This window comes from Aptenodytes patagonicus, chromosome 2, assembly GCF_965638725.1.
Source record: "Aptenodytes patagonicus chromosome 2, bAptPat1.pri.cur, whole genome shotgun sequence".
NCBI lineage: Eukaryota > Metazoa > Chordata > Aves > Sphenisciformes > Spheniscidae > Aptenodytes > Aptenodytes patagonicus.
The window spans coordinates 3,445,944-3,472,986 of NC_134950.1; the positions used below are offsets into that span (position 1 = coordinate 3,445,944).

A 27,043-nucleotide genomic window follows, 5' to 3' on the forward strand; every position below is an offset into this window, starting at 1 on the left:
ACAGGTTTAATTGCTGTTGTGCAACAGCACTGGGGCAAGCTCCATATTCACCCTCACGTGAGACTCTAACATCTGAGTGCTCAAGTGTTTGCATCATGCTACCCAAGTGAATGAGCACTCACGAACCTAATAGAAAACTATCAGCATTTAGGGCATGAAAGCCTTACGTTGGAATTCCTGGAAGCTGTTTGGCCACGCAAAGAAATCTGGCTTCACTCCCAGCCAGAAAGAAGCCCTAAACATAGGTGTGATTAATCTGCTGTGAATAATTCAGCGTTAATGATCACACTAGCAGGTTCCACTTTCTGCCGGTGTTCTCCAAATCCCTCACAAGCACCAACCCTGTGCATGCCCCAAAAATGTGTCCATGCACACATCTGCTGCACAGTGGGTGCACAGAGCTGGGGGATAGATGTGCACACCATGCAGCAAAAATCCCAGGATGAAATCTAAGCCTTAACCTGACACAGCAGGATCTCCACAGGAGACAAGTACTCTCCAAACTTACAAGGGTCTAGGGAGAGGTGAGTTATTCAGGTGCTTGAATCTGAATACTAGACACTGTAATCTCTGTAAACCTGTAAAAGGCTGATCTGTATGTATATACAGGCATGCTCAGGTGCACGCTCATCTACAACTGCATGACCCATGGAGCCCATGTCTTTAAGGCCATTCTTTGTGATGGTAAAAGCAACCCAAATTAGCATCTCCTATTCCCTTGGAGACAGACACTGCCCCTGGCCTGGGCACAGAGGCAGCACAACTGGGCAGCTGTGTCCATGTGGCATTGTGTAGGGGCACTAGACCTCCCTCGGTCCCTCAACACTCCCTTTCCCCTTGAACCAGCACCCAGGTGCAAACAACCTCCAAATGTGAGGGAAGGCAGGGCTCCTGCTCCCAGTTGGCGTGCTGGTGCAGGTGGGAAAGCAGCTCTCTGTGCAGATGTGAGGGTCAGGCCTCCAACATACCCACGTCCAGCTGATGATTTACACCCAGGGTCAACGTGGACTCCATAAGTACCCTTTCTTTCAGCATTAGCCCCTAAAATCTCCCACCACTGGCTGTCCATGTCACAAAACCTCATCTACAGCTCATCCTCACTCTTCTCCCTTTCCGACCCCTCCCCTCCACCCTGAAGACATCCTTTTACCAAAACGAGCCGTGGAGGTCAGAAAAGACACTGACGTCAATGTAAAAGTAAACCAAAGAGGTCTGGTTCCTGTATCATCACTGCACCGGGCTGAGCGCTGGGGAGCGAGTGCACAGCCACTCGGTCGAGGAATCTGGGAACGGCCTCAGGGATCAGCAGCTGAACTTTCTCATTCAGGCTGTGTAAGTACTGGCTGCGGCATGCTTCGGGCTGGGAGAGGCGGGCAGGCAGCGAGGGGGGAGAGGAAGGGAGCTTCACCAGCTGCAGCTCGGGAAGGCAGCGTGCTCCAGACCTGGCTGGGCTGAGAGTTTGGAGGCATGCAGACGGGGATGGGAGTCCTCGCAAGCCGGGTCGAGAGCGAAGCATGTGGGTTTGGATGCAGTTTGGCTCCACACAGGTGGGAACAGCACTGGAGAGGAGGGTCTCCTACACCAGGCCCTGCAAGGGTAGAGGAGGGTCGGGGAGTTTAGGGCTGGTGCAAAGGAAGAGAATGTCTCATCGAGGGAAATGTGGGTGTTTCTAGATACTGAACTGGTCTATTTGAATGCCAAAGTATATTTGTGTTGGTCCATTATCTCAGTCAGCAATGTGCATGTGGGGACACACAGGTCTCTACGTATCAAGCAGGCTGCAGGCAGCGCTGTCTGAGGAATTCTGTATGAAAAATTGAGTGTTTCTGGTATACCTTCATACAGCGATTACCTCTGTCAAGTCCAGGTACATATACACATACGCATCCTGCAAGTGTCCCTGTATAGAGATGCAGGGCTAGACACAAAGCTTTTAGACTCAGGCCGTGAAAAAGTGGTCTGAGAGGGCTCAAAATGAACTTTATAATATAGGGTTAGGAAGCAGAAAACTTTCCCCAGAGAAACGGTATGGAAATGTCCTTACTTTGGGTGCTGTGTGGGTGGGGGAAGTGACCGGGCCAGAGCTGGGGTGGGTGAGAGGGATGAATGGCCCCGCTAGCTCCATTGGCAAGTTGCTGCCAGCTGAGACATGTCCGGCCACAGTATATCATATAGAGAGCATCTCCTGTCGTTTACACAAACTACACTCAGTGGCAGAGTGTGATGAATTGGCAATGCAGCTCTTCAGACTCATTTCAGCTGTGTTTTGGTAACGTGAGGTGCCTTTTCTTCTAACATTTCTCATATGCCAGGGCCAATTTCTCTTCTTCAGCAAAAAGCCAGCCCTTTTCCTGAAATGGCAGCTCCTTCAGCAAAGCTAAAACTCCCCCATTCAGAAATAAAAGAGAGTGAGCATACAAGTTTAATCCCTACTACGTGCGTGTGAGTCCCAATTGAAAACCACTGGGGCAAATGCCTCTTTTGCCCATGATTAGACGCAATGCTGCATCTCAGCTCACTCTGTGAATCCCTCCCTCAGCAGAAGAAAGCTGGGCAGCCATGGAAAAAAGGAGGCAGAAATGCCTACCACCTCCATGTTATAGCATCTACTGGCACAAGTGAGGGCAGAATCCTGCTGTTGATGGAAACCTCTTTACTAAGAAACTTTTCTATCATCTCCTTTGTGCACAGAAATCTCTGCCAACCCACAGCTGGAAAGCAAATTTCCTTCTGCTCCCTCCTTTCTTACAAGGACACATGGCAACTTAGCAGTGAAATCAAGCAGCTACTTTATTAATCAATCGATTTCAGCACATTTTGCTTAACTCTGCTTGAACCTCCTTCCCTATCTCCCCAGTGCATTGAGATAAAATACAGACAGGGAGCTATTTCTTCCATCCCTGCAGAGCGTAAAGGCTCCAAAATCACCCTAAATGTCTTCCTTGCCCCGTTTTGAAGAAGGAGGCAAAGGCCAAGGAAGGAATTGTACATGAAACATCTTTCACAGCACGTTCTCCTGAAGCAAGCAGAACGGGGGAGGCTGCTGAACACAGCAATAAATCCCACTACACGCACGTACAAGACCGCCACAGCTCTGCTCCCCCTTACGTGTGTAGTGCCCTGGGGATGATGTGGTTCCCACAGGGATGTGGGCTGTCCTGCCCTTATGTCCCCTTTCAGGGGGGATGACCAAGTCCTGCACTCCACCTTGTCAGAAGGGCGATGGGATTTTGGCTGTCTGCATTTTAACAGGCTGGAGACATGTAAACAGGGATGTTTAGCAGGCAGGTGCTCAGCACATTCAGAGAAACCTCACCCTTTAAGGAGATGTGAGTCCTGGCATCTAAAAACAGAGACATCCAAATTCCTGAGCCCTTTTTAAAGTGGAAGCCAAAAATCCCCCATGGGAGTAACGCTCTAACAAACACACAAAGTGCGCATTGTTTGGACTTTCCTTTGCACCATAGACTGTTATAGCAGGTTTCTATAAATGCCCAGTTGCGAGGTTTAGGGGGAGGTGAGACAATTTATTACCTAAATGTGCATGTTAGCGAACCTCCTGTGACATCTAAGGTAAAGTCTACAGCCCCTTCTGAGGATTTGCTGCTTCTTAGCAAGCAGCTTTCTGTAAATATTGTCCCTGCCATCCCTTCTTGCTCTCTCTTTTACCTCTCTTCCAGTTTTCATATTTGTATTTTAATTTGTAGCTTTTAGCTGTAGGTTTTGCTCCCGCTCAAAACGACTGATTAAGGATAGCTAAGCAAATCCTATTCACGGCTTAGCAGAGAGACACTTGCCATCCAGTAAATCCTAGAGAGTCACAGCAGGGTCCGGCTAAGCATGACAAAGTCCAGAGACAGAAGTAGTTGTGCTGAGGTGAAGGGTGAATCAGGGGAATAGAAAAGTGTAGCCCAGGGCCAGAGCAAAGTGGATCAGTAAAGCTGTATGGGTCAGATGGGACTAGGCTGAGCTGGCTGTGACACCCAAAGAAATGATGTCACCCATCAGGATGACACTAACCACGGATGCTGCTGTTCAGTCTCAGCATGATATTTGCTGGGATCAATACGCCATTAGTGTATAGACTCAGAGGAACTGAATTCTTTATTACCTCTTATGCATAATCCATAAAAGATGTGCATCTCATCTATCACAGCTTCAAAAGCACCACTAGAGCCATTATCACACAACAGAAAGGATGACTTCTTCCACATTGGTGGAAAAAGATTTACTGTCAAATGTCCCCTCCTCTTCATGGCTCCAGACACCTTCTCTGCCAATACCTGCCAAAAAGATGGGGCTCTGGGAAATGCCCCTGAGGCTAACAAACATGGTGTATGGCTCCTGGTGTTGTGGTCCAGCAGACAGCTCCCCATCCTTGCATGCACTGAGGTTATCAGCCCTCCCTATGGGACACCTGGAGAGATGGATTTGGGTCTCTTTGGGGAGCTGCCCCGTAGTGAAGCTATCACAAGTAGGCTTTGGCCTCATGGCTGAGGTTGGGGATGCTGCGGAGGTTTGCTGAAATTCTGTTTTATCCAGAGCCACAAACAGCTGCAAAGACATACATTAGAGTAGCTCGTTCGCCGCAGAGGAAACAGCACTGAGCTCTGAGCACGCGGACTCACACAAAGACCATGGCAGGCGTTCGTAACCCACCAGGGTGCTCTCAGAGTGACGAATCCAGAAGGACATAGTAAAGTGGGTACCTAGAAGGACGTAGAAAACTGGGTACCTGGGCACAGCAGGAGAGGACACTGAGGCAGGCTCAGCAGGGCGACCAGCTTCTTGTATGACATGAAAAAGGCGTTTCTAGCATTCAGGTGCAGAGGACAGGAGCTTGCTGGTGGACAGCTTACATGGCAGAGTGGTGGGCACAGGCCTACCACACAGAGCCAGTACTGTGCAACCAGACCCTCTGCTCTGTGGGGTGTAGGAGCACTGTCTTGCTGGTCTGCCCGCTCTCCAGGAGCCGGTCGACAGGCAGTGCAAACTGAACACGCGGAGCACGCCTTCCCCTATAACTGGCACAGCCTGACTTGTCATTACCCATCTCAGCAGGGAGGACAACGCATTAGCGGGCTTATTAGCGGGACATTTTGCCGGGTGCAATTTCATCCTCACCCTGAGGGTCCTCTTCTGGAAGGATGGGGAGAGAAAGCTGGGTTGTTGTGCCGGATTTACCTTCTTGGCACTCACAGAGTCGCAGTCCCCCAGCAGCCAGGCTGGCTCCTTTTGCCTTGGCTGAATATGCCAAGCAATACATCTCTGAGAAATATCCAGGCTGCCAAGCTGTGTTACACTGTCTCCAGCTACCAATTATGCAGATAAATTGATTGTCATTAGAGTGATGAAGTAGCTCAGCAAATAAACTTTCAGGAACAAGGCAGCCCATTTTTCACACACCAGCCTCAAGGCTTCCTGCTGCTTTGATCAAATGCACAGAAAATTGTCTCCAGGCTGCAGTGGTGTTAGAGAGACAAACTTGTGAGGGCTGGAGCAAGCCAGTGAGGGACAGAGATTTATAATACACCAATAACCCCACATTTGTGCACTGTTGTGCAAGGCAGGTTGAGCAGATACTTTCCGAATGGGTCCAGGCCTGAGTTGTGGAGCAGGGTTGCACAGGGCAGGATTGCACAAGGCACAGCCCAGGGAAACATGCCGCCCCCAAGCCACCCCTTCTCCCACCACCCACAAAGGCTTTTGGCAATGTTGGGAGTAGTGCATAGGCATTTCCCACCCCTGTCTCAGCCACGCAGATTCAGGTCAGCAGCACAAAGAGAGACGATTGTCACGTCCCACTGTTGTGTGAAACTGCCATAAAGTTCACTCCGACGGGCAGCCGCCTCGGAGGATACCCAGGACTGAAATAGCAAGGGGCAGACGTCAGGAATCAGAGTCACTGGCAGGAGCAGGAAAGGAAGGGGAGACGTGCTGCCTCTGGCCCCTGCCTAGATTAGGTCTGTCTCATACCAGGGCTGTTCATCTCCCACTCACGACAGTATTAAGTTCACCCAGAGAATCAGAGCTACTAAGACACTAGCAGTAATAAATCCCAATGGTATGATTCCTCATGAGCAGCTTACCTAGGAAAGTGCATGATTATTTTAAATGCACTGATTTATTGAAACACTCAGGATGGCTCAAGCCACTAGTTCTTGCCCAAGGGAGTTCAGCAGTGGAGCTCAGCATCTTGACTCACAGTATTGGGACTGATATATGACTAGCTGTGATCAGATGGCATATCTAAAAATACAGAGCCTGCGGTTTATTTTTCTTGGAAAATGGAAAGACACCCAAAGAAGCAGAGCCCAGTTTAGCAACCCCAGCAGGCTGGATTTTTGCTTTAAAGAAGCCAGCAGAATTTGCCCAAAAAGAGGTGCCACTTAGGTTGTGTTACAGCCATGGGATTAACCTGCGGCTCTAGCACCATGGGGGGATCCTCCGGCTGCCCTAGCTGCTGCTGTGGCTCTAACTGTGTTACAGAGGGCAGGGATGCTGATCACACATCCTTGCCCTAGGAGACACGAGCAATGGGATTCCTCTGACCCAAAGGAGGTCTCTACACTGGGACCACCGGGAACTGGGCTGGTCATTTAGTATACACCTGTACATTAGTGTACAACACCTTACAGAACTAAGCCCTGCAAGATGAACCCGCCTTGCACCATTCCCAGGGAAGCTGCCGCAGACATCTCTAGACCTGTTATCAGGTCTGCCTTCAGTCATCTCCTCTCTAGACTAAACAAGCCCAGTTCTGCTGGTCTTTCCAGTGGGTCATGTTTGCTGGACCTCAGCTCATTCCCACTGCTTTGGTTTGGACCTTTTCCAAGGCAGAAACACATGCCCCTTTTATTAGCCCATTTAACACTATTTATTACATCTAATAGTGCTTTTGTAGAAAAAAATCCCTCCAACAAAGCAAAGGGCATGTCAAATAGCACCTTGCAGCACCTAACATAACAAAGACTGAAGCTATCGGTAACAAGATGAAGTTATGGTGAGGAATGATTCAGCAGTGGCAGGCTGAGCTTTTGCTCCTGATAAAAAATTTGCTTTGAGGCCATAAACACAAACTGGAGTAGGGCCTTGGTCTTCCTTCCATCATGCTATCCATTGCCCACACCTCAATGAGTTCAAAGCCTCCTTGATAACCAGCAGTGACAATCTGTTCCTGTCCATAACCTCATCCCAGGCAGAGAAAATATCCCCCAGGATTTCTGAACCGGCATGTTTCCACCTGACTTAGGTCCACAGCAGGTTCCCTCTGCCCCATGTGAGAGACAAAAGGGTCCACGATCCTGTAGCAAAACCCACCACCACCACAAACAGTGCCTGCTGGATTCTGCTGCCCATCCATTTGTCTTTAAGAGAAAATTGATTGTACTGGCACTGTGATTTCCAGTAAGAACCCCCTTTAAATCACACGTATTATTTCCTCCTTCCCTTCCCGAAAACTTCCCAGGGCATGTCTGCACCTTGTGCTTAGAGGGGTCATTTCAATGATTGGGAAACTGAGGCACCTCCCCAGAAAGTGGCTTTTTGTCCCCGATGAGGCCCCTTGCACAGAGCTCGCTGCGGGAGCAGGGACCGCCTGCAGGGAGAGGAGCTGTAATTCCAAACAGCTGAAAACACAAAGGAAAACACCCCCTCCAAAATAACAGGCAAAAAAAAAAAATCAGCAAATGTACCAGCCTCTTTCAGAGGCAGCAATTTTAGGAATCACTTGTAACCAGGCAGCAGCAGAGGTTTTGTTGTTGTTGTTGGGTTTTTTTTTTTCCAAATGGGGCCCTTTCTCTTCTTCCTGTTCCTATAGGGTTTTTCATCACTGTGGCATTTCCTACTACAATCCATCAGATTTATGCTGCCCTGTTCCAGATCAGAGCATCACCGAGCTCTGTGCATATCTAACAGAAGACAGCCCTGCCCTGAGCCGTTCGCAATCTCTACAAACCAGGCGAACAAAGGGGACGGCAGAGGAGGATCAGCATATTTGCAGAGAGAGAGCAGGGAGGGAATGCCTTTCTCTAAAGCCGTTTGAGGAGCGTGGGTCCAATGACCATATTTTCTGAGTTGCAGGCATCCTTTTTCCCGGGCTAGGCTGCTTGTACAGGACACTGGCCATTGAACAGACGGCCCTGGAAGCACCCCGCTGCCCCTTACCAGGTCTGTGCTCACTGCTAAATCAGAGCAGGTGGAGGTACCAGACTGCTCCCCTAAGGTCCCCACCACTTCCTTGCCATGTGTTTGTGAATGCCCCTTCTGTCCTCTGCAGCCTCACAGGGCACAGCGCACCTTGCGTTAAAGGTTTTCTGGCTCAGCCCTGCCACGCTGTGCTTCCCACCTCCCCAAACGCAAGGGTAGAGTGCTGAGAGCTGCCTGGGGGCTCTCTTGACCACCCTTGAGCCACATCCCAGTGCAGCCACACCAAGCGTCCTGCCAATTCCTGCTTTGCAGCCCTCGAGTCAGAGCTGGGCAAGAGCCGCTCTACCCGGCTCTGACCTCCCGGGGCACGGGTGCCCAAATGATGCCAAAGCCTTGGCTGCCTGCGTAGTTTTCCCCTCCAAGCACCAGTGTCCCTGCGTGCCCAGTGACAAACAAATCTGGCAGGAAATACTTCGCTGGGAATGGGGAGAGCTCCATGGTGAGGTTGTGACACTGGACATTGTGTCCTTGGCAATTAGCTCCTGAAATTTTGAAAAAATATCAAGAAAAGAACAAGAGGCGGTTGCTGGCCAGAGCTGGGTTGGGGGGCCAGAAAGGTCAGAGCAGGACCCTGCAAGGGATCCCGACGTGGGTTGGATCACAAGGGGCAGCCAAGGCACGACATGCCTTGTTGGGTGGCCAAAGGGTCTCTGTGGCTTATTTGGTGGTGCCTTGACTGAGGAACCTTGTCAGAAACCTCATGAGAGCTGTGGTGAACTGGGCAGACCGGGACGGAGAGAGGGATCCTGACTCACCCCCACAGGGTACATTTATACCAGGACAGGGCACATCCAACTTCACACCCCTTGTCATGCAAGAACTGGAGAAAGGCAGGACCGATGTACTCCAAACCAGTCACCTGGGAGAGACCTTAGGGTCGCCCAAAGGAGCAGCTTGCTCTTCGTGCCCTGCAGACATCTTCATTTTTCTTTCAGCTCAGCAGGTCCATCAGCAAAAATGCCATGGCCTGAAGAGAGAAATGGAGGGGGAGGCAATGGTCAGAAAAGTCAATTCACAAATATGCAGCAGGCAGGCAGGAAACTGGCTCTTGCTCACTTTCTCCCCCGTGTCTGACTCACCCAACAGGAGCCATGACCATCATTTGGGAACCACTTGTCTTTCCCTGTTCCTCATCAAACAGACAAATCACGGCTGTATCCCATCAGCAGAGGCCCCCATATGAAGACTGTCTGATCTCCCTCCTTGTATAAACACGCAGATGGGAAGCCTGTTCAGAGGCAGGGCCACACGCTAATGGTGGCCTCTGCCCTTTGCAGTCCTCTGAGGACAGTGAGCGACAGCTCAGGGAGCACTGGGAAACGCCTGTAATCTCAAGCAGTTGGCAGGGGACACTGACTGCTCTCTACTGAGCTTCTTATGTCAGGTAGGTGCAGCTGCCTCTGGGCCCTGCTGAGATGCCATTACAGCGGCAGCTGGACCATATTTTATGGCTTGCCACAGCCTCTGTTGCCCATGCTGAAAGTCAGGCAATCAGCCCTGGGGGTGTTGAACATGACCAGGGGCAGTGGTCCAAGCCCTCCTTCTCCAGGCAGAAGCAGCTCATGTTTCTTTGCCTCTTTGGTGTTTCTTCCCTGGCATTGCAGGAGAGGGACACAGATTCTGCCTAGGGCTCACTGCAGAGGGCTCTGATCTTTCTTTACAGCCCCTCCAGCTACCTCCTTAGGCATAGCCATCATGAATGTTTCAGGGTTCAGATCCCAAAGGAGTCTCTGATCTCCCAGACGTCCCAGCATGGCAGGCCTGGATCACTATGAGAACAGCAGAGAATGACCTCTCAATAGCCCAGCAGCTGAAGCCCCTTCCTGCGCTGGTGGTGGAGCAGGACTGAGTGAGGGACAACGAGCAACCCCCAGCCCGTTGTGAACTCCCTTTTCTCTGCAGACCCTGTTGTGGCCACCCAAGCCTCTCTCTCTGCCACAGGGTTGCTGCACCCACCTGAATTCCAGCATCCCTGCAGGGACCAATTTTGACTCAGCTTGAGTAAATGGAGTTCTGCAGGGTCAAATCCAGCCCTTGAGCTCCTTTCCATGCCTGTCCACAAGCCCTCCCACCCTTGTGCCTCACTGGCAAGGAGATTGCCACCCACAGCACGAGCAGGACCCAAGCTGGATGTAGGACAAGGAGTCAGGGGCTTTCCCTGGCCCTTCTCAGCTCCACAAAATCAGAATAGCTACAAGTGGTTCCTACCAAATATCAGCTTCTCCCCGCTCTCCTCACTGTTGGCAGGGGGCTGTAAAAGTTAGGGCAGGTGATTCCATCCATCAGGCAGCACCTGCCACATCCCTGCTCTGTTCCATTATGGTCTGCAGCAGGGCTGGGACAGAAGCCGGTGTTTTGTTCCTTGTCCTTTGACAACATTCCCACACTGCTGTCCAAGGCTTTCCTTCCAGGGGAAGGCAATGTACGTCCTGCTCATTAACGATAAGGAAGTGTGATGGGATTGAAGCACAAACCCCTTTGCAAGGAGGGAAACTCCTACACATTTGGGGAGTCTCAGTGTCCGCAGATTTCCCCCTAAACCAAATGCCATGTGGTGCTTTCCTGGCAGTTATCCTTTGTAAAAGGTGACTCCTGGAGGGTGGCAGCAACTTCTCCACCCTTGGTTCATCTGTGAGAACCTACCCAGTTCTCTGGGTCAATTCTGAATCTAATTCACAGCATCTCACAATAGCCCTGGAGACTGTAGAGAATCAAGTATTTAGGGCTCATGGGCAGTGCATATCATAGGGACATACATGAATGTTTCCCAGCGTTTATTAGGGCCTGGAGATCTTCTGGGGCAGATTTACTAGAAGGAAAGAGTAGTTGGGCAGGGTAAAACAGATGTAGACTCTCCTCCATGCCATTAACTTTATCTGCCATGGCAAAGGGTTTACTCACCTGGCAGGGAGCAGAGCCCATCTACTGTTGCCTCTCCATCAAGCCTGCAGCTACATCAGCTGGGCAACCTCCCCTGCAAGCAGTCTTCTGAAGACAGGCTCGTGTTTGTGTGTGGTGGTTGTGACTCTGGGCATTACTTGCTCCCATTTCCCCTTTTGGTTCTCCTGCTTCCTGGTGCAGGAGCAAGACAGCAGGAAAAATGTCTCAGAAACACGTTTATTGGAGGAAAAACGGGAGAATGTTCAATGGAGATGGCCTATGGGCATGTGAGTTCACTTTCTCTGAAGTAGCTGATAAAAAAGGTTTCCCAGAGAGCTCAGTGAAGATCCCACCCTTCGGTGTCCTCCATGTAGCGAGGATCCCACCCTTCGGTGTCCTCCATGCAGTCATGACCATAGGTGAAGGCTCCTCAACTTTCTGACCTCTGATTCCATCGGGTTTGGGTCCAAGATCTTCTTGGGTAGAAGCTCTCCTCTGCCACTGAAGAAGAGAATTCATTTCTGAGAATCTGTTCTGTATAACAGAGCCTAAATACAACTTCCTAAAAAATAAGCAGGTATGTTCAGACACCAAATTCTGGTTTGAGTCCTTCACGGAGTTGGTCAACAGAGACATCTTGAAAGCTGATCCAGCCATGTGCCTTAAGCCCATCTCAGCAGTGCAATAGTTTGTTACACTGTGCCCCATCTCAATCTTTTCTCCTGCAGCAGGGGACGAAAGGACACTCAACTCCCCTTTTTAGGGCCACAAAAATGATCAGGGGGATGGAACACCTCTCCTATGAAGAAAGGCTGAGAGAGTTGGGGTTGTTCAGCCTGGAGAAGAGAAGGCTCTGGGGAGACCTTATTGTGGCCTTTCAGTACTTAAAGAGGGCTTATAAGAAAGATGGGGACAGACTTTTTACCAGGGCCTGTAGCAATAAGACAAGGGGTAATGGTTTTAAACTAAAAGAGGGTAGATTCAGACTAGATATAAGGAAGACATTTTTTACGCTGAGGGTGGTGAAGCACTGGCCCAGGCTGCCCAGAGAGGTGGTGGATGCCCCATCCCTGGAAACATTCAAGGTCAGGTTGGACGGGGCTCTGAGCAACCTGATCTAGTTGAAAATGTCCCTGCCCATGGCAGGGGGGTTGGACTAGATGACCTTTAGAGGTCCCTTCCAACCCAAACCATTCTATGATTCTATGATTTTTGAATAGGACTGGAGAAGTATACCCTTCCCCTGACAAAAACTGAGAAGACATCTCCTCAGGGTGGTGTGTGATATCAGACTTCTGACAACCTCCTTCAGAGCTGTCTGGCCTCCTGCTTTGCTGCTCTGTGCCACAGAAGACTTTTAAACAGAGCCCTGTCCCACCCCTATTTTACATAGCACAGGTAAGGGATTGCTAGCAATTATCATGGGCCAGTAGCACCCTTCCCCGCCCTAACTATTATTCCTTCTCCTATGTGCTAATTTCAGCTGAGTCAATACCTTCTTCCGCCTACAATCTCAAGACATTCACTGCAATATTTAATACTGTTGCATATTCAGCGAACAAGCTTGAAAATTTTCCACTTACTAAAGCTTCACTTTTTTTTCTTCCTTTCCCCCTCCCTCTGGGAGGGTGATAAATGGCTGAAAATCAAGAGATGATAGAAGCTCTGCATTCATCAGCCACGGTTGCAACTCCTCCTGAAGTCAAGTGTGGGAACCGCGTCTGGGACAAAGCGTGGCCCTGAGCCCGGATGTGCCTTCTCCACCTTAACAGCAGCATCTGCTTCCCAATATGGCATGCTCTGCACTATCTCAGGCACAACTTGAAACTTTGCAGCTGTTGCCACTCCAAGTCTAGCTCTAAATCCAGCAAGGAGGGAGAGGCTGGGATAGTGGGGGAGTGCAGGGCACTCGTTATCCTGTGCACAGGGATGGGAACAAAGCTCACATGCATCATGCAGAAGCGCAAAACCAAGCCAGTCCTCGCATAGGAAGGGCTGGGCAGCCTCAGAGCAGGTGAACAGAGCATAGGTACCAATATCTCATCCTGGAGAAAAGTCTCCTCTTTCTTTCAGTCTTTCATTTGTAACTCCAGAGAGCTATTCCCTAAGAACAAAAGTTTTGTTGACAGGCTGGGGGAAAACTTAAACATTTGCCACCATAGGCAATAAGAATGATAGAGTCCAAGTTCATCCGCCCTGCCCAGCATTGGACTATAGGTTGGTTTCTTCTCTTTTGTTCTTCCCCCTGTTCAACTCCCAAGATGGAAGGAAGTGAAGGCAAGATTATTACTCAGACAGGACTCGTGGAGGCCTTCCAATCACACTTGCTTTCCAAGTCATAAGGAAGTGAAAAGCAGACGAGAGCCCAGGCACGTGCCTGAGCTGGAGGTCAGTTGTGAAAGGCTGGATGCCTGGATCAGGGGGCACATAAAGTCAAGGAGGATGTTCCTGAAATTGGGGAAAGAATCTGCCCCTCAATGTGAGGAAACTCAAAATAGAAAATCAATAAAATAACTAGACAAAAAAGATCAGCTCGGTCTTCCTGGGAAAGATCCAAGGGTGAAGAACTAATTCCAGAAAATGAGGTCAACCTTCTCTAATAACCATAGCTACTGTTTGTGCTCCAGTGAGACATGCATGTGTGGAGTTTACCTCTCCTCTATTTATGGATTTGGCCTCTTGACCTGGAATTCAATGCCTCTCAGTTGATCCTGTCGTGTTGTGACGGGCCATATCCTGCGTGTTTATTGCATTGGCACCAGAGTTTTCTTTATCTAAAGGGTGAGGGAAAAGAGCAGTCCAGGGCTGACACTAAAATCCAGCATCCATCCTCCCTGTCCTTCTAAACAATTAAATTTGATACAACTGCTCACTTTATTTTTTTCTGCCTTTTTTCCCAGAAGGGACCTCTAAAGCTACTGTAAACCCTCCTGGAGAGAACATCTATGCAAGCCCCACAAAAGATGGCTTTTTTGGTACCCAATTTAGAGCAGGAAGTATCCCATCATGAGGTGGGACTTTGGGGGATTTGGGAGATTTGAGTCCTTACAGCATTGGTCAGCAAAGACATCTTGAAAGCTGATCTAGCCATGTCCTTTGAACCCCTCTCAACAATTGGATAGTTTGTTATGCTTTGCCCAATCTCAATCTCTTCTCATGCAGCCAAAGGTGAAGGGATACTTAAATCCCCACTCTGAGAGGGACCTGATACCCACAATGGCTCTACTACCAGTAGGGAAGGGCTGTGTGAGGATGGAGGAACATGTTGGGGGGCTTCTCGGTGGAACCTCAGACTCTCTATTTCCACCCTCAATTCATCTACGCTCAGTCACTTCAGCCCAGTCCTTGGACAGACCTTATTAACCCCTGTCCCAAAGGACTGCAGCCAGAGCGTCACCAAAGTGTGCAGGGTCACCCTTTGTCTTCCTGTGCCAGGTTTCTTCTCGGGGTCTGGACAGCTGGGTTGGTTCAAAGCATGTCACAGACTTTGTGGCATTTGGTCCAGCACCTTCCTGCAACTGCCAGGCATGCTTCTGTCTAATCCCAGTTCATATCAGGAAGATGAAAAAAGAGGTATTTTCCTCATGTCACACAGTGGTGGCTCGGTGGCATTGTGGTGGCCTTGAGCTGGCGAGTTCTCAGCAAGGAGATTTTGTTCCCACAGAAACACAGGAAAATTGACCCGGGGAGAGGACAAGAGCGGGGCAGCAACATCAGTTTCAGTTTACTAGAGATGTTCAGGCATTAGCACCGTGAGGAAAGCTGGAGCCCTCTTTAGTGTTTCCAGCACTTTATAAATTTCAGAGAGATTTAGGGCAAGGAGCCAGATGTTTGGGGAGAAATTCTGAACGCTAAAGACAAGTGGAATTTTTTTTTTTTTGGTAGTGTGTATTTTTTCCCATTAGTTGCAAGGCTATATTTAGAAGAGAGGGGGAGAGAGAGAGAGCACGAGAGAGAGATTAGGCATTTCTTCATATTCTGTAGTCACTCCAGTTGTTCTGCTTGAAGGAACAGATGTCTCTTTCCTGGGGTGATAGCATTCAGGTCCACGAGGAAATTTTCTTACCAGCAGCTCCTCTAACATAGAAGGAAGATCAGGCCAGAGGTAAGTCAGTCCATTATGGAGGAATACACTGCAGGGACAGTTGCAGTGAATGCTTTGGGATATTGGTCAGAGAGAAAGGGGGGGCATGGGATCGGAGAGGTGACAGCGGGGGGCTAGGAGGGAATTGCTGGAGACCAGACCCCAAGTCTGGAGTGGAAAGTGTGGCTATTGCAGCAGGGAGCCCTGGCAGAGATGGCAGTGGAGAGGGTCCTGTGCCAAACACATGGAAGAGCAGCTCAGGAAGCCCCTGGCTCTCACCATGTGGCGGTTGTGGAAGTTCATCAGGAGGTGCCTGACCTGGAGACCCAGGCTGCACCGGTGACTGCGAGGGGCTGTGAGGGGCTTCCTCTGCTTCTCTGCTTTTGGGTTTTGGGGCAGTGCCGTGATATTTGCTTGTTTCCCGAGGAGATGGGGGGTGATGAAAAGTGTGTGAAGGTACTGGCTTTCCCCCATTGAAAAGTACTATGCCAGCTCTTGTGAGGAGTGGGGTGATGCCTTTTTTGTATCTGTGTATTCCCAGGCATAATTAAAGTTTGGGGAAATGCGTTCAGGGAGGTTTTGGAAGCCAGGAGAGGAGATGGTGCACTGCCTGGCACACGGTCAGTTGCAACTGGGGATGTTTTACCTCTGTTTGGCCATGCAGCAGGGTGTGAGCTCAGCTCTAGGAAAGATACTGTTTTCTTTCTCTGAATCTGCTTGCTGGGTCAGTCTAGGGAGAAACAAATCCTTTCCAAGGTCCTTAACCAGGTCCCTTCAGAAATGCTCCCTGCTTTCATAGCAACACACTCACCAACAGCTCAAAGTTTTCTCAGGTTAACCCGGTTAATCCAAAACCCTGAAGGCACTGTGGGGTCTGTCTGTACAGCATAGTGTCCTATGTGCCTAGCAAAGGAAACCACAGATACCAGTCTCCCAAAGGGTTGAGGTCTGGGTATCAATCCTGGGATGCCTCAAAAAAAAGTCTGCTCCCTGACCAGGTCTCCCATCTCTCTGCATTCCCGGGGCCAAGCCCAGGCATAGCTCTGTGCCTCAGTTTCTCCCTGCAGCCAAGAGAGCAGCACAACTCCGCTGGGCTGCAGAGCTGCATCCATGGCAGGCTGGTCTGCTGCTCATGGCACACCTGACCCCTCTCCCCGCTGCATCGCCCCTTTGTCCCTACCTACATTTGTTTCACCGCCATTCCCTGTGCTCCCTGGGGTGTGAGCATTGCCTCATCCCTGGGCCATGCAGGACCCCAGGTATTCCTCAACAACACTCTGCTGCTGCTCTTCCCGCACTGTCCTTCTCAGGCTTCTTGCCAAGGGACAGAGCAAGCAGGCAGCTGAAGGCAGAATGAGGGAAAAGTGCTCAAAGATTGCTAAATCTGCAATTAAAAATTTCCTTTTCAAAAGCAAGCAGCAATGCACAGGCCAGAAGTTGCTCAGTTTAATCTCCTGCAATGCTTTTGCACTTGCCTGTGAAGTTCCTGTATGTGCCTATATGGTAATTTTCACTGCAGGGTTCTCCTTGTACACAGCCACAACAGCTTTTATGCCAAACTGACATTTCTAGCACTTTGTCCCAGGCACCCTTGAAATGCTAGATGGATTACTGTAATCCCAATAAAATCAAACACATTTCTCTTGTACTGTTACAACCTCCCAAGAAGACAGGCACAAATCCATCTCTCCTGGCTGGACCTATAAAACTCCAAATCCACATGTTTCTTTCCAAATTTAGCTTTTTAAAAAAAATTGAAACCCTCTTGGAAAAAAATTTCCCCAAAAATATGTGCTTTCCCCTCACATTATACTGGTCCACAAAGGACAGAGAGGGATATGTGCAGGAAGTCATGCTCTGATTTCTCTTACAGTATCAGAGCTAGAAATACACAGCATCTACTGCAGAGATGTCACTCCATGCTCCCTCGTGACAGATGGCACTTGATGCTAGCCCTGACAGGCTATGAGATATTGGTCTTTTAAATGCTAACAGCATGATTTACAGAGCATTCACCAAGACACTTAATATTTCTGTCACTCCAAGGCCAAGATCTGGTAATGCAGAAAGAGGGACATGAAAAATGCAACGGTATCAATAAGGCATTGTAGACATCTAAATGTTTCAGGAGGGACTTTTCTATATAGTGTGGTATAAACAAGCAAGTGGAGGTATAAAGCCTTTATTAGCACTTCTAAGGTGACCAGTACTAAAAAGCCTCATCAGAGATGTGCTGAAGGACCTCTGGGTGCCCACCACTGCTGGGTGCACTTTTGTGGGTCTGGAGAGGCAATGTATGTACAATCCCAGTTCTTTGCTTGTACCTGTACATCTGGGCTCCTTTGTTCAAAGGCTGAGGCATTACTGCTGCAAATGGGCATAGAGGAGGTATATAAGCTCATAAGAAATCTGCCAGCACATGAATTTCCTGCTCTGTGTATCTTTGGGAGCTTCCGTATTTTCAATGCATGCTCAGGACAGGGCTGGGGGATGACCATGCAGATCTTTCCAACTTTTAAATAGATTGTATCTGGGGGGTCCAGGACTGGTGATCTGTCACCTGGTTTCAAGCAGCAAGTTCAAGCCTGGATGCAAAGAGTGGGCATCTGAGCCAAGCCGAGTGGCCTCCCTCCCATCTGGGTCACTTTGCTCCGTGAAGAAGAGGAATGTAGTTCGGAGAGCTGTGCTCTCCCTCTTCTAACTGGCAGTGATCCCTCATGGCCTAGGATGACCTGTTGGACTAAATCATTGCTTGGGCACCCACAGGCTATTGCTTGTTCCAAACCAAACCAGGCAGCTGGGTCCCTCACTCACGTAAGATCTGATTCTGGCCATAGGCTTGCTGGGGAGCGTGGGTTCCACCCGTGTGCACACACAGCATTGAACACAGCAGGGTGGTTGGAGCTCAGATGAGAACTCACAGCAATACCCATTGCCCATCCACAGCAGGGCCTTGGAGATGAATGACCACATAGGCTAACTGGGCACATCAGGCAGGAGGCAAATGGCTCAACAGCCCATCAGCAACACGAGCCCAACGACCAACATTGCATTAGCCTCCACACATCCTTAGGCCGTGATTGCTTAAATGGCTTGAAGGAGACAGGCCCTGGCCATGCCTGGGACTGGACATCCAAAAAGTCAGTAAGGGGGTGTTAATCCCTCTCGCTGTCGTGCAAAGTGAGTTCACACCTTTCCCCTTCCAGGCAAAGGCTGTAATTCAGCACATGACCATTCAAACCGTTGGACAAGGTAGGAGTTGCTGGCCATCACACTCTTCACTGCACACGGGCAAACATGCCATGTCTGACCAGTGCATATACCAGGCAATCAGCTATCATCTATCCCCAGGCTGGTTCTCCATGAAGAGGATATGATTTGGTGTAAATCTGAAATTATTTCACTTCAGGCAAAGAATGAGAGGCAGACAATGCTCTCCCTTTGCAACGAAGTCATCCAACCCTGTTTGCAGTGTTTCAATGCCAAAGCAACTGTGAATTTGCAGGGAGTAAATTAAAGGATGTGTGGTGGAGAGTGCTAGCAAACTCCTTGCAGGTTCAGCTTAGAAAAAACAAGGATTGTGCTGAGTGACTATTTATGTGTTTGTCAGCTCTGATTTCCTCTGTCCTCCTAATGTTTTTCAATCCGTTGGCTAAATTCAACCAAAATTTGGCAGAAAGGAAAGATCACCTCAATATTCAGGAAATTAGGTAGCAAAGAGAGGAGAAAGTCAAACAAGTGTCGGAGCCAAGGGAAGAGCTGGATTGTGAGTGCTCATTAAGGCAGCCAAGTGTCCACATGGGAAAAAGTTATAATAAGCATCTCAACCAGGGCAAAGCATTTATCCAGCCCTGCAAGCCACTGCAAGACATGAAACCGTAAGAAAGCAGGTGTCATTTAATCTGACACTCACGGAACTACGTGTTTTGTGTCTCCAAAGCACCTTCTATTTCCACAGCGTCAGATGGGAAGGAATAATCCAACTCTGGTCTGGGTTTGACCATTTCCAACTGCAATTCCCCAGCAGTCAAGTGTTTCACACACTCTGTCCAGCCACCCTCAGACCTGGAGGCTTCTAGGAGACATCAATGCCTAGGAATCAAGTGAGAGCAGAGATCCGATGCCCGCAAATATGGGATCTTCCCCGCCCCGAGAATAGTCCCATTTCTGCTTCAGGGTGGGATCTTTCTCCTCCGGACATTAGCTCCCTTCTCACAGCCTGAGGGCTAGATGGGCACCAGCTTTTCCCTTTCAGCAGCTGGATTCATTCCCTTTCTCTCCCTTTCTCCCTCAGTTCCCACTGTCAGCAAACCCAACCTCCCCAGGCTGAGCATGAGGCACACAGAACAAGCTCTACCACATATAGGGCAAGGTCCTCGACATGCACAAAAACACCATATTTGGCCAGTTTCAGCCAGAGTTGAGTGAGAGCTTGCCAGAAGGAGAATCATACAATTTAAACTGAAAGAGAGTGAGTTTAACCCTTCATTTATAAATATGATGATAAATCACCCAGGGAACTTTAAACACGGAAAGGCTGCAAAACTAAACACATGCTGCTGCCATCCCAGGCAGAAGAGTAACACTAGCAGGCAGGACAGGGTAACAGAGACAGGGGGGATGATAGAGGAGCCAGGTTGCCATGTCAGATGTTCTGATTCAGGACAGGGAGATGAGAAAAGCCGAAGCTTTTTATACTAAATAGCACTCACTCTCACTTGTTAATGCCCTTTTCACCTTTCTGATCCCAGTGCATGGCTCTCTTATTCTCTGTCTCTGGGTTTGCATGCAGAGATCCTATCTGGACACACCAATAAATAACCCTTTTGGAGAGTGGTTAGGACAAAGCTCAGTTGCCTGACATGCCTTTTCTTTTGTATCCTATTACTTGAATTGCTGAGCCAGATCCAAAATTCCCCCGGGTCAAGGAAGCAATCCCCATTGACTTCAGCAAGTGGAGGGTGAGGCTGACACTGAGCTAAAAGTTGGGTGGAAAGAAACACAGGATGGTCAAGGATATCCTCCTGGGGCAGATGTAGCAATGAGCTGCCCATGCTAAATGAACAAGTGTGATGCCAAGCAGCGAGCGAGTGAGGGAAGACGCTGCAGGACCTGGTTTCAGCACAGCGACCATCTGTTTCCTATTTGGCCCAAGAACGATGGAATCGGTTGTGTCACGCAACAATGAGAAAGTATTTCAGAGCAAGTCCCCCTCTCGCAGTGCTGAGCAAGGACCTTTATCAGAACAAGGGAAACCAGGTCAACCTCCAGTCTCCGTCCCTCCCCTTATCCCATTTCTACCCAGATGCCTGCTGTACTTTTATGGAAATGCTACCCACAGTCTCACAGCCAGACAGACAAAATCCAGCCTGAGAGGTATAATATAACAGCATAGGCCAACTGGCGCAGTCAGAGCACTCAGAAGGATGCATGTTTACCCATCTTGGGCTCTGCAGACTGCCAGCTCCAAGAAACAGGGATTGCATGGAAATCTGGGGGGCTGAGAGCGGAATTAGGCATGAAGAAGGCTGAGCTCCCAACTCTTTGAAGATTTTAGGAAAGGGGTTAGCACAGGGGCTATTTATTCTGTAAGCAAAGGTGATTGTGGTTCTTGTAGCTCTGCATGAGTTCATGCCATAGCTGCAAGCAATAAATAGCGCAAAACATGGCAAAATAAAGGTTTGCAGAGGCTGCAAAGCTTCTCATGTATTAGCCACAGCCCCCACTGACTGCTATATGCCACCACTCCGTGGTGATGGGTAGCTGAACTGACTCACTTTAACACCTGCATGAGTATTTCTGATGGTAGAGAGAGAGACCTGATTGGTGTAATTTTTTGACTGGGGGGCAGGGGGGAGCAGAATTGGAAATCTTTGGAAATGTTTGCTTTTCCTCAGCTGTGAGGTCACGTTGCCATCCTGTGCCTTGTTCAGCCTGCTGCAAAATGGGGCAACGTACCTTTGTCAAGTGCTTGGAGACCCGCAACGGAAAAATACTTAGTAGCTGCTAACCAGGGGTTTGGTCCAGCTCCATCTCATTAAAAGCACTCAGAGGAATGCTATCGCTTTGCCAGTCCAGCTCCCTTCTGATTGTGAGCCATGAGATGAGGGCAGTCCCACAAAGAAAGGAAAAGGCCATTCACCCAAACATCCATCAGTAACAATTTGATTAGAGGAAGACTTTTCCCACTGCAGCCCAAGAAGCAGCTTTTCCACAGCCTGTCAGTGAGGAAATCTTCAGAATTACTTAAATTTGTTTCATGTAGATGCTTGGATTTTGAGTTCAGACAGGGCAGCGATGGAGTGGGAAGAGACAGAAACTCTAATTCAGCTCCTCCACTGCATGTTCAATTTGGCAAAAAAAAATGTTACTTGTTTTTTAGCTGTTTACTATATCTGGAGTTTATTTCACTGCCCATGGGGCTCAGGGGAAGAGGTGACTATGTAAGCCATCACACTGTATATGCTGATGATTTTAATTTCTGTGTATGGACAGTACTCACAGGGGGTCCTTTTCTATTAGTCTGTAAAGTGCCCTACATACCTCAATAGCATTGTGAGGATGAGGAACATTTGAATGCATTTTGAGTTAAAGTTTCACTGAGGCAGGAAAGGAAAAATGTTAAGATTAATATCAGGTGATTAAGGATCAGAGACTGATAAAGGATCTGAGACTGAAGAAAAATGTCCCAGAGAAGACAAGCTACTAACAAGATGTAAAATCAGAGCAAATGGCCAGTGCCTTAGAATTACAGTAAGACAAATGCATACACAACTCAATACACTCTAGTGCATGCTAAGGGGTGGGATGGGGGATTTTGTCTTCTCCCTTGCTCAACTATCTGTATGAACACAGATATACAAGCTCACGCTGCACTCCAGGGGCAACAAAGTCTTTATTTCTTGGTTTGCACTGGTGCAGTGGCTTCCGCAGTGCTCCTCTTGACAGCATCTGCAAAGAGAAATCTGGGAGCAGATCCAGGCATCTGCTCATTTCAGTTTGGTTTTGTAATTTTTTGAGTGAAACAAACAAACAGAGAAGATCAGATGGTGAGAATATTAGAAAATCATTAGAAAATGGGCCAGCGTTCTGCATCCTCCCCATGCATCTTTCTCAGGTGCCAGACTTCGCTACTCCACTACCTTCAACCAGTCTTGGGTCCAGTTTTTCCTATTATTCACTGACAAGATGTAGAGAGACAAGACCCTCCTCCAGGAGTCTGCAGGCTCAACCAGCCCCAGACAAAATAATGTGAATGTGTGCTACTTTGGCTGCCGCCAGAGTTCGGTGCAGGATGAGGTAATCTGGTCATTCCTGAAACACAAGATGTTCCAACGTCTGGTTGCTGCTGGAGATGGCCTAAGTGCGAAAGTGGACAGAAGTTAGGATTGCTCCTCTTTGTCCAGCAGTTCTTTGGGACATTACAGGTGGTCTGACCCCAGGCTCTGGATTTCAGTCCTGCAGCATAATCTGGCACTGGGTTTGACCTCAGGAGGGCTTTATGGTTGAGATCCAGCCATTCCAATGGACAATCCAACTACTTGGGCTTGAGTGGCTACCTAAACAGAACAAATTGCCATTTCATTATAAATATCCTTCCAAGTTCAAGGATATTAAAAACCATATTTTTCTTTCACACCACTTCCATAGATGAGAGGCAAGAAGAAACTAGAGCAATCACCAGACTCTAGGCCAACAGACCTAAGCTCCACCATGATGCAAAGCCACTTCTCCAAGAATTTCCAGAGGGAACTTCACACCAAGTCTTCTAAATTCTCAGTCCTAATCTCTGCTTTTGCCCAACGAATGTTCTGCTTTGTGCTCACCTGGCTTGAAGGAAAAATACAGACTAACCACAACTAGACTGTAGCATCCCATGAGGACCCTTGATCTTGAATGTTGACCATTTACCAAACATACTTCATTCCCAGCCCTCTCCAAAGTGAGAAGAGGCAGGAAAGCACTCACACTTTGGTCACTCAGTCCTCCACAGAAGCCTGCCTCGCCATATCCTATGACCTTATTCACCAGTACAGGCTAGGAACTGCTCTACTGAAAAGGGCATGGGTGTTATGATGGATCTTAGGCTGAAAAAGAACCAGCAAGCAGTGTGCACTCATTGCAGACAGGGCAAAGTACATACTATGCCACATTAGGAGGTTCGTGGTCAGCAGATGGAGGGGAGTTATTACCTCCATCAATTCATCACTGGTGAGGTGTCCATTTTGGGAGCACTCTGTTCAGAGGAATGTTGAAGGACAGGAGAGGGTCCGGCAGAGGCTTTACCAGGATGGGAGGAATGCACCAGTACAGCCTGAGGCCAAACAGCTGGAAAGCGGCTTTGCAGAGGACTTGGGGGTCCTGGTAGATGCCAAGTTGCACATGAGCCAGCGATGCACCTTTGTGAAAAAGAAGGCCAACAGCCTCCTGGGTTGCCTTAGGAGTATCATTGCCAGCAGGTCAAGGGAGGTGATCCTTCCCCTCTGCTCAGCACTGGTGAGACACATCAAGAGTGCTGTGTCCAGCAAATGCACAGAGAATTGGGAATCTCTTCTCCTAAATCTCCGTTCCCCAGCTCTTTACTTCAGAGAGCTGGAAGCCTTCTGCTTTTGTCAGGAGGTGTGGAGGAGTTCAAAAGCTTGAGAGTTACGGCTAGCAGGGATTTGTAGTTCATTAGCCCAATAAGCAAGCTTTTAGTGGCTGGGCAGGAAAAGGCTTTGGCACTTGTCAGGCAGGCTCAGAGTTGCTGTGATGCTCTCTGGACCCAGCTAGGACTGCCCCTGCAAAACATTTGCTTTTGGCCAGCAGAAACTCTCCTGAGGATCCACTTTTCACTCGAAGCCTTCTGACCTAGGTAGCTTTCTCCTCTGCTTTCTACATGGCCACCAACAGCTTGGAGCATCTCACAGGCAATGTGACACCTTCAGTCCATCCTCCCAATCCCCATAAGCAGCAAAAAGGATTAGTGCAGGTAGAAAGCCAACTGCCAGAGGATGGGGCATGCATGGGGGAGCTGGATATCCAGACCCCCTTAGCAATTCAAGCCTTCCTCATTGAGACGCAGCCCAGGCACACTGTGGTTCCTGTGAGCACTGGAAGATGTGTTTGCAGCTCCTTGTCTCCTAGCCCTTACACACTTGGCTCCTTGGTAGCAGAGATTTCAAACCCTCATAACTCAAGTCTTTCAGCATCATTCTCTGCTGATTCAAGCTGATTTTTTTAACCTCAAAGTCCTGCTAAGCTGCTTTGAGATATTCCAGACATTTTTCAACCATTTATTTTTATTGAAACCAGCCAAGTCTCTGTATATATTGGGCTTTTTTTTTATCTTTTTAATATACAAATCAGTTTAAAATAGTGTGTAAGTCAGGAATGATTTGCAAATTAAACTGTCAAACCCTGGCAGGAGTAGCGACTGACGCCCTTCGTTTGAAATCTCCTGGCTGCTGTTGCTGTGAGTGCAGATCTCTAGAAGATGCCACACAACCTGCTTGTGCTTTCCTGGAAAATTCAGCCATCCTTTGACTTTAGGAAAATCTTACAGTTCCTGAAAATGCTGCTGCATGTAATTCTCTAATGGGATCACCTGGCCAAGGGAAGGGATGTGACATTTTAGGAGTCAGATGCTGGGGCTATGGCTGTGCCAATACATTGGGCAAATGTCTTCTGGCTGCCAGCACTATCCTGCTCCCATGGCAGGGCAGGAACAGCCTCCAGTCAGGAAGAAGCAGCTCCAATGGAGGAAGGACTCAAAAGAATAAGCGCCATGTTCAGGAAACAAGACTTGGTAGGAGCCGCATATTGGCCTGACCATCCCTGTCACAGCAGAAAATGGCCTGTGACCTCCATGAGCATCAATGCACCCTGCTTGGACTCAGCAACCCCGTCTATTTCTCTGGGCCATTTGCCACATGGCTGGCTCAAACATGACCATGTGTAGGTCCCCCGACTTTCCCTTCTCCTTTGCTCCCTTGGCATAGTTCACTTCTCTGTTCTTGCTCAGGCCTTAAAATCACTTTTGCACAGGGCAGAGGAAGAGAAATTTGAAGTGGGGATTGTGTGTCTTCTCCAAAACATGCACCTAGAACCACTGGAAGATAGTAATCATAAACCCAGGTATTGTCCTAGCGATTATTAGTAATCCCATATTGACAGATGAGGCACTCAGAGAGTACAGCAATATTTATAACTACTGAAGATGTACAAATATGTTGGTTAAAATGTTCTTAGGTGACAATATTTTGAGCCCTAAGGAATGCTGACATACCCATCAATATAACTCTGTTTCTTTTCTTCCAGATCACTGGGAAGTCAGTGACCATGCCAACCTCCTCCACCCAACTGCCAGCCCTTGACCCTATCAACTCCACCCAGCAACCCAACTCCAGCATCTACTTGTTCTCCAAGTTCATCCATCCCGACAAAGAATTGTACACAGAATTTTACAGCCTGTGGATTGCCCTGATGGTAGTCAATGCCATCATTTTCCTGGTGGGTGTTGTGCTGAACAGCTTGGCACTGTATGTCTTCTGCTTCCGTACCAAGACAAAAACCACTTCTGTTATTTACACCATCAACTTGATTGTTACTGATCTCTTGGTGGGCTTTTCCTTGCCTGTCCGGATCATCATGTTCTATAGTGCAGGGGACTGCCTGAATTGTTCCTTGGTTCATATCTTTGGCTACTTTGTTAACATGTACTGCAGCATCCTTTTCTTGACGTGCATCTGCGTTGACCGCTATCTGGCAATTGTACAGGTGGAGGCCTCACGTAAATGGAGGAACCCCACCTGTGCCAAGGGGATCTGCGTCTTCATTTGGATCTTTGCCACTGTGGTGACTTTCTCCATCCTGACTATGGCAATACAGTTTGCTGCATGCTGCCTCTCCAAGATTCTGCTCCTGATGGTCTGCGAGTACTTCTTCCCCCTCATCATAATCATCTTCTTCACCACAAGGATTATGTGTGCTCTGTCCAAGCCCAGCCTCATGCACCAGAGTCGGGAGAGGAGAATGAGGGCTGTGCAACTCCTTACCACCGTCCTCATCATCTTCATGATCTGCTTCACTCCTTTTCACGTGCGACAGGTAGCAATCTCCATCAACCCAGACATGCCCCATGATGTCAGCCTCCTCGTCTACCATGTGACAGTGACTCTGAGTAGCCTCAACAGCTGCATGGACCCCATTGTCTACTGCTTTGTCACCAATAACTTTCAGTCAACTATGAAAAACATCTTCAGGAAAACTGAGCCAGCGCAAACCAGTGTGGACATCCTGGGTATGAACAAGAACACCAAGGGCTCCAATGCAATCATCGCCTTCTCAAACACAATAGGAAGCCCTGTGAGTTTGCCATCACCAAACAGCGTCCAGATATAACCCACATCTGATGGGACACACTGCAGTAAGCCAGTGTAATGCTGGAATATTGCTAGGATGCATGGTACTATTGTCTTTGACCTCTTTGGTTTTTAGGCTGAGGTTCAGAATGACAGTGGTGGAATTCATTCCTCAAGAACATTGTGGTCTGTTTGGAAAGTGGAACTTGCAGTGCTCTTAGTACCAATACAAAAGAGAGTCTATTAATTACTGTTCCCAACAGGAAAGTTTTCTTTGTATTTTAATACAGACATTTTGCTAGCAACAAATTCTTACTGTGGTTTTCTTTTCGTGTTTGACATCATAATGCAACACTCCTAGGATGACTTAGAAAGCAGGAAATCTCTATTTTCTATGAAAGCTTTTGGGCCTTGGGCATGTGCTTAGGAGTAAAGGATAAGCAGGATGTTTCCAGAGCTACCCACTACAAAGATTTTAGATGCCAATGGAGTGGGAAAGAAAGTATTCCAACCCACCTGTGACTCGTAA

At 48.6% G+C, this 27,043-nt stretch overlaps 1 protein-coding gene across 2 annotated transcripts; it reads left to right on the top strand.

The window, feature by feature from the left end:
* Positions 1-1,270: 1,270 nt before the first annotated feature.
* Positions 1,271-26,823, top strand: GPR20 (G protein-coupled receptor 20). 2 transcript variants are annotated; one of them, XM_076332134.1, is made up of 2 exons: positions 1,271-1,332; positions 25,472-26,823. In XM_076332134.1, the coding sequence occupies exon 2, from the start codon at positions 25,493-25,495 to the stop codon at positions 26,552-26,554; it is 1,062 nt and encodes a 353-aa protein (XP_076188249.1). In that variant the 5' UTR covers positions 1,271-1,332; positions 25,472-25,492; the 3' UTR covers positions 26,555-26,823. The 2 variants fall into 2 exon arrangements, with proteins under 2 accessions (XP_076188249.1, XP_076188250.1); XM_076332135.1 differs by lacking the exon at positions 1,271-1,332 and adding an exon at positions 12,427-12,486.
* The last annotated feature ends 220 nt before the right edge of the window (positions 26,824-27,043 follow it).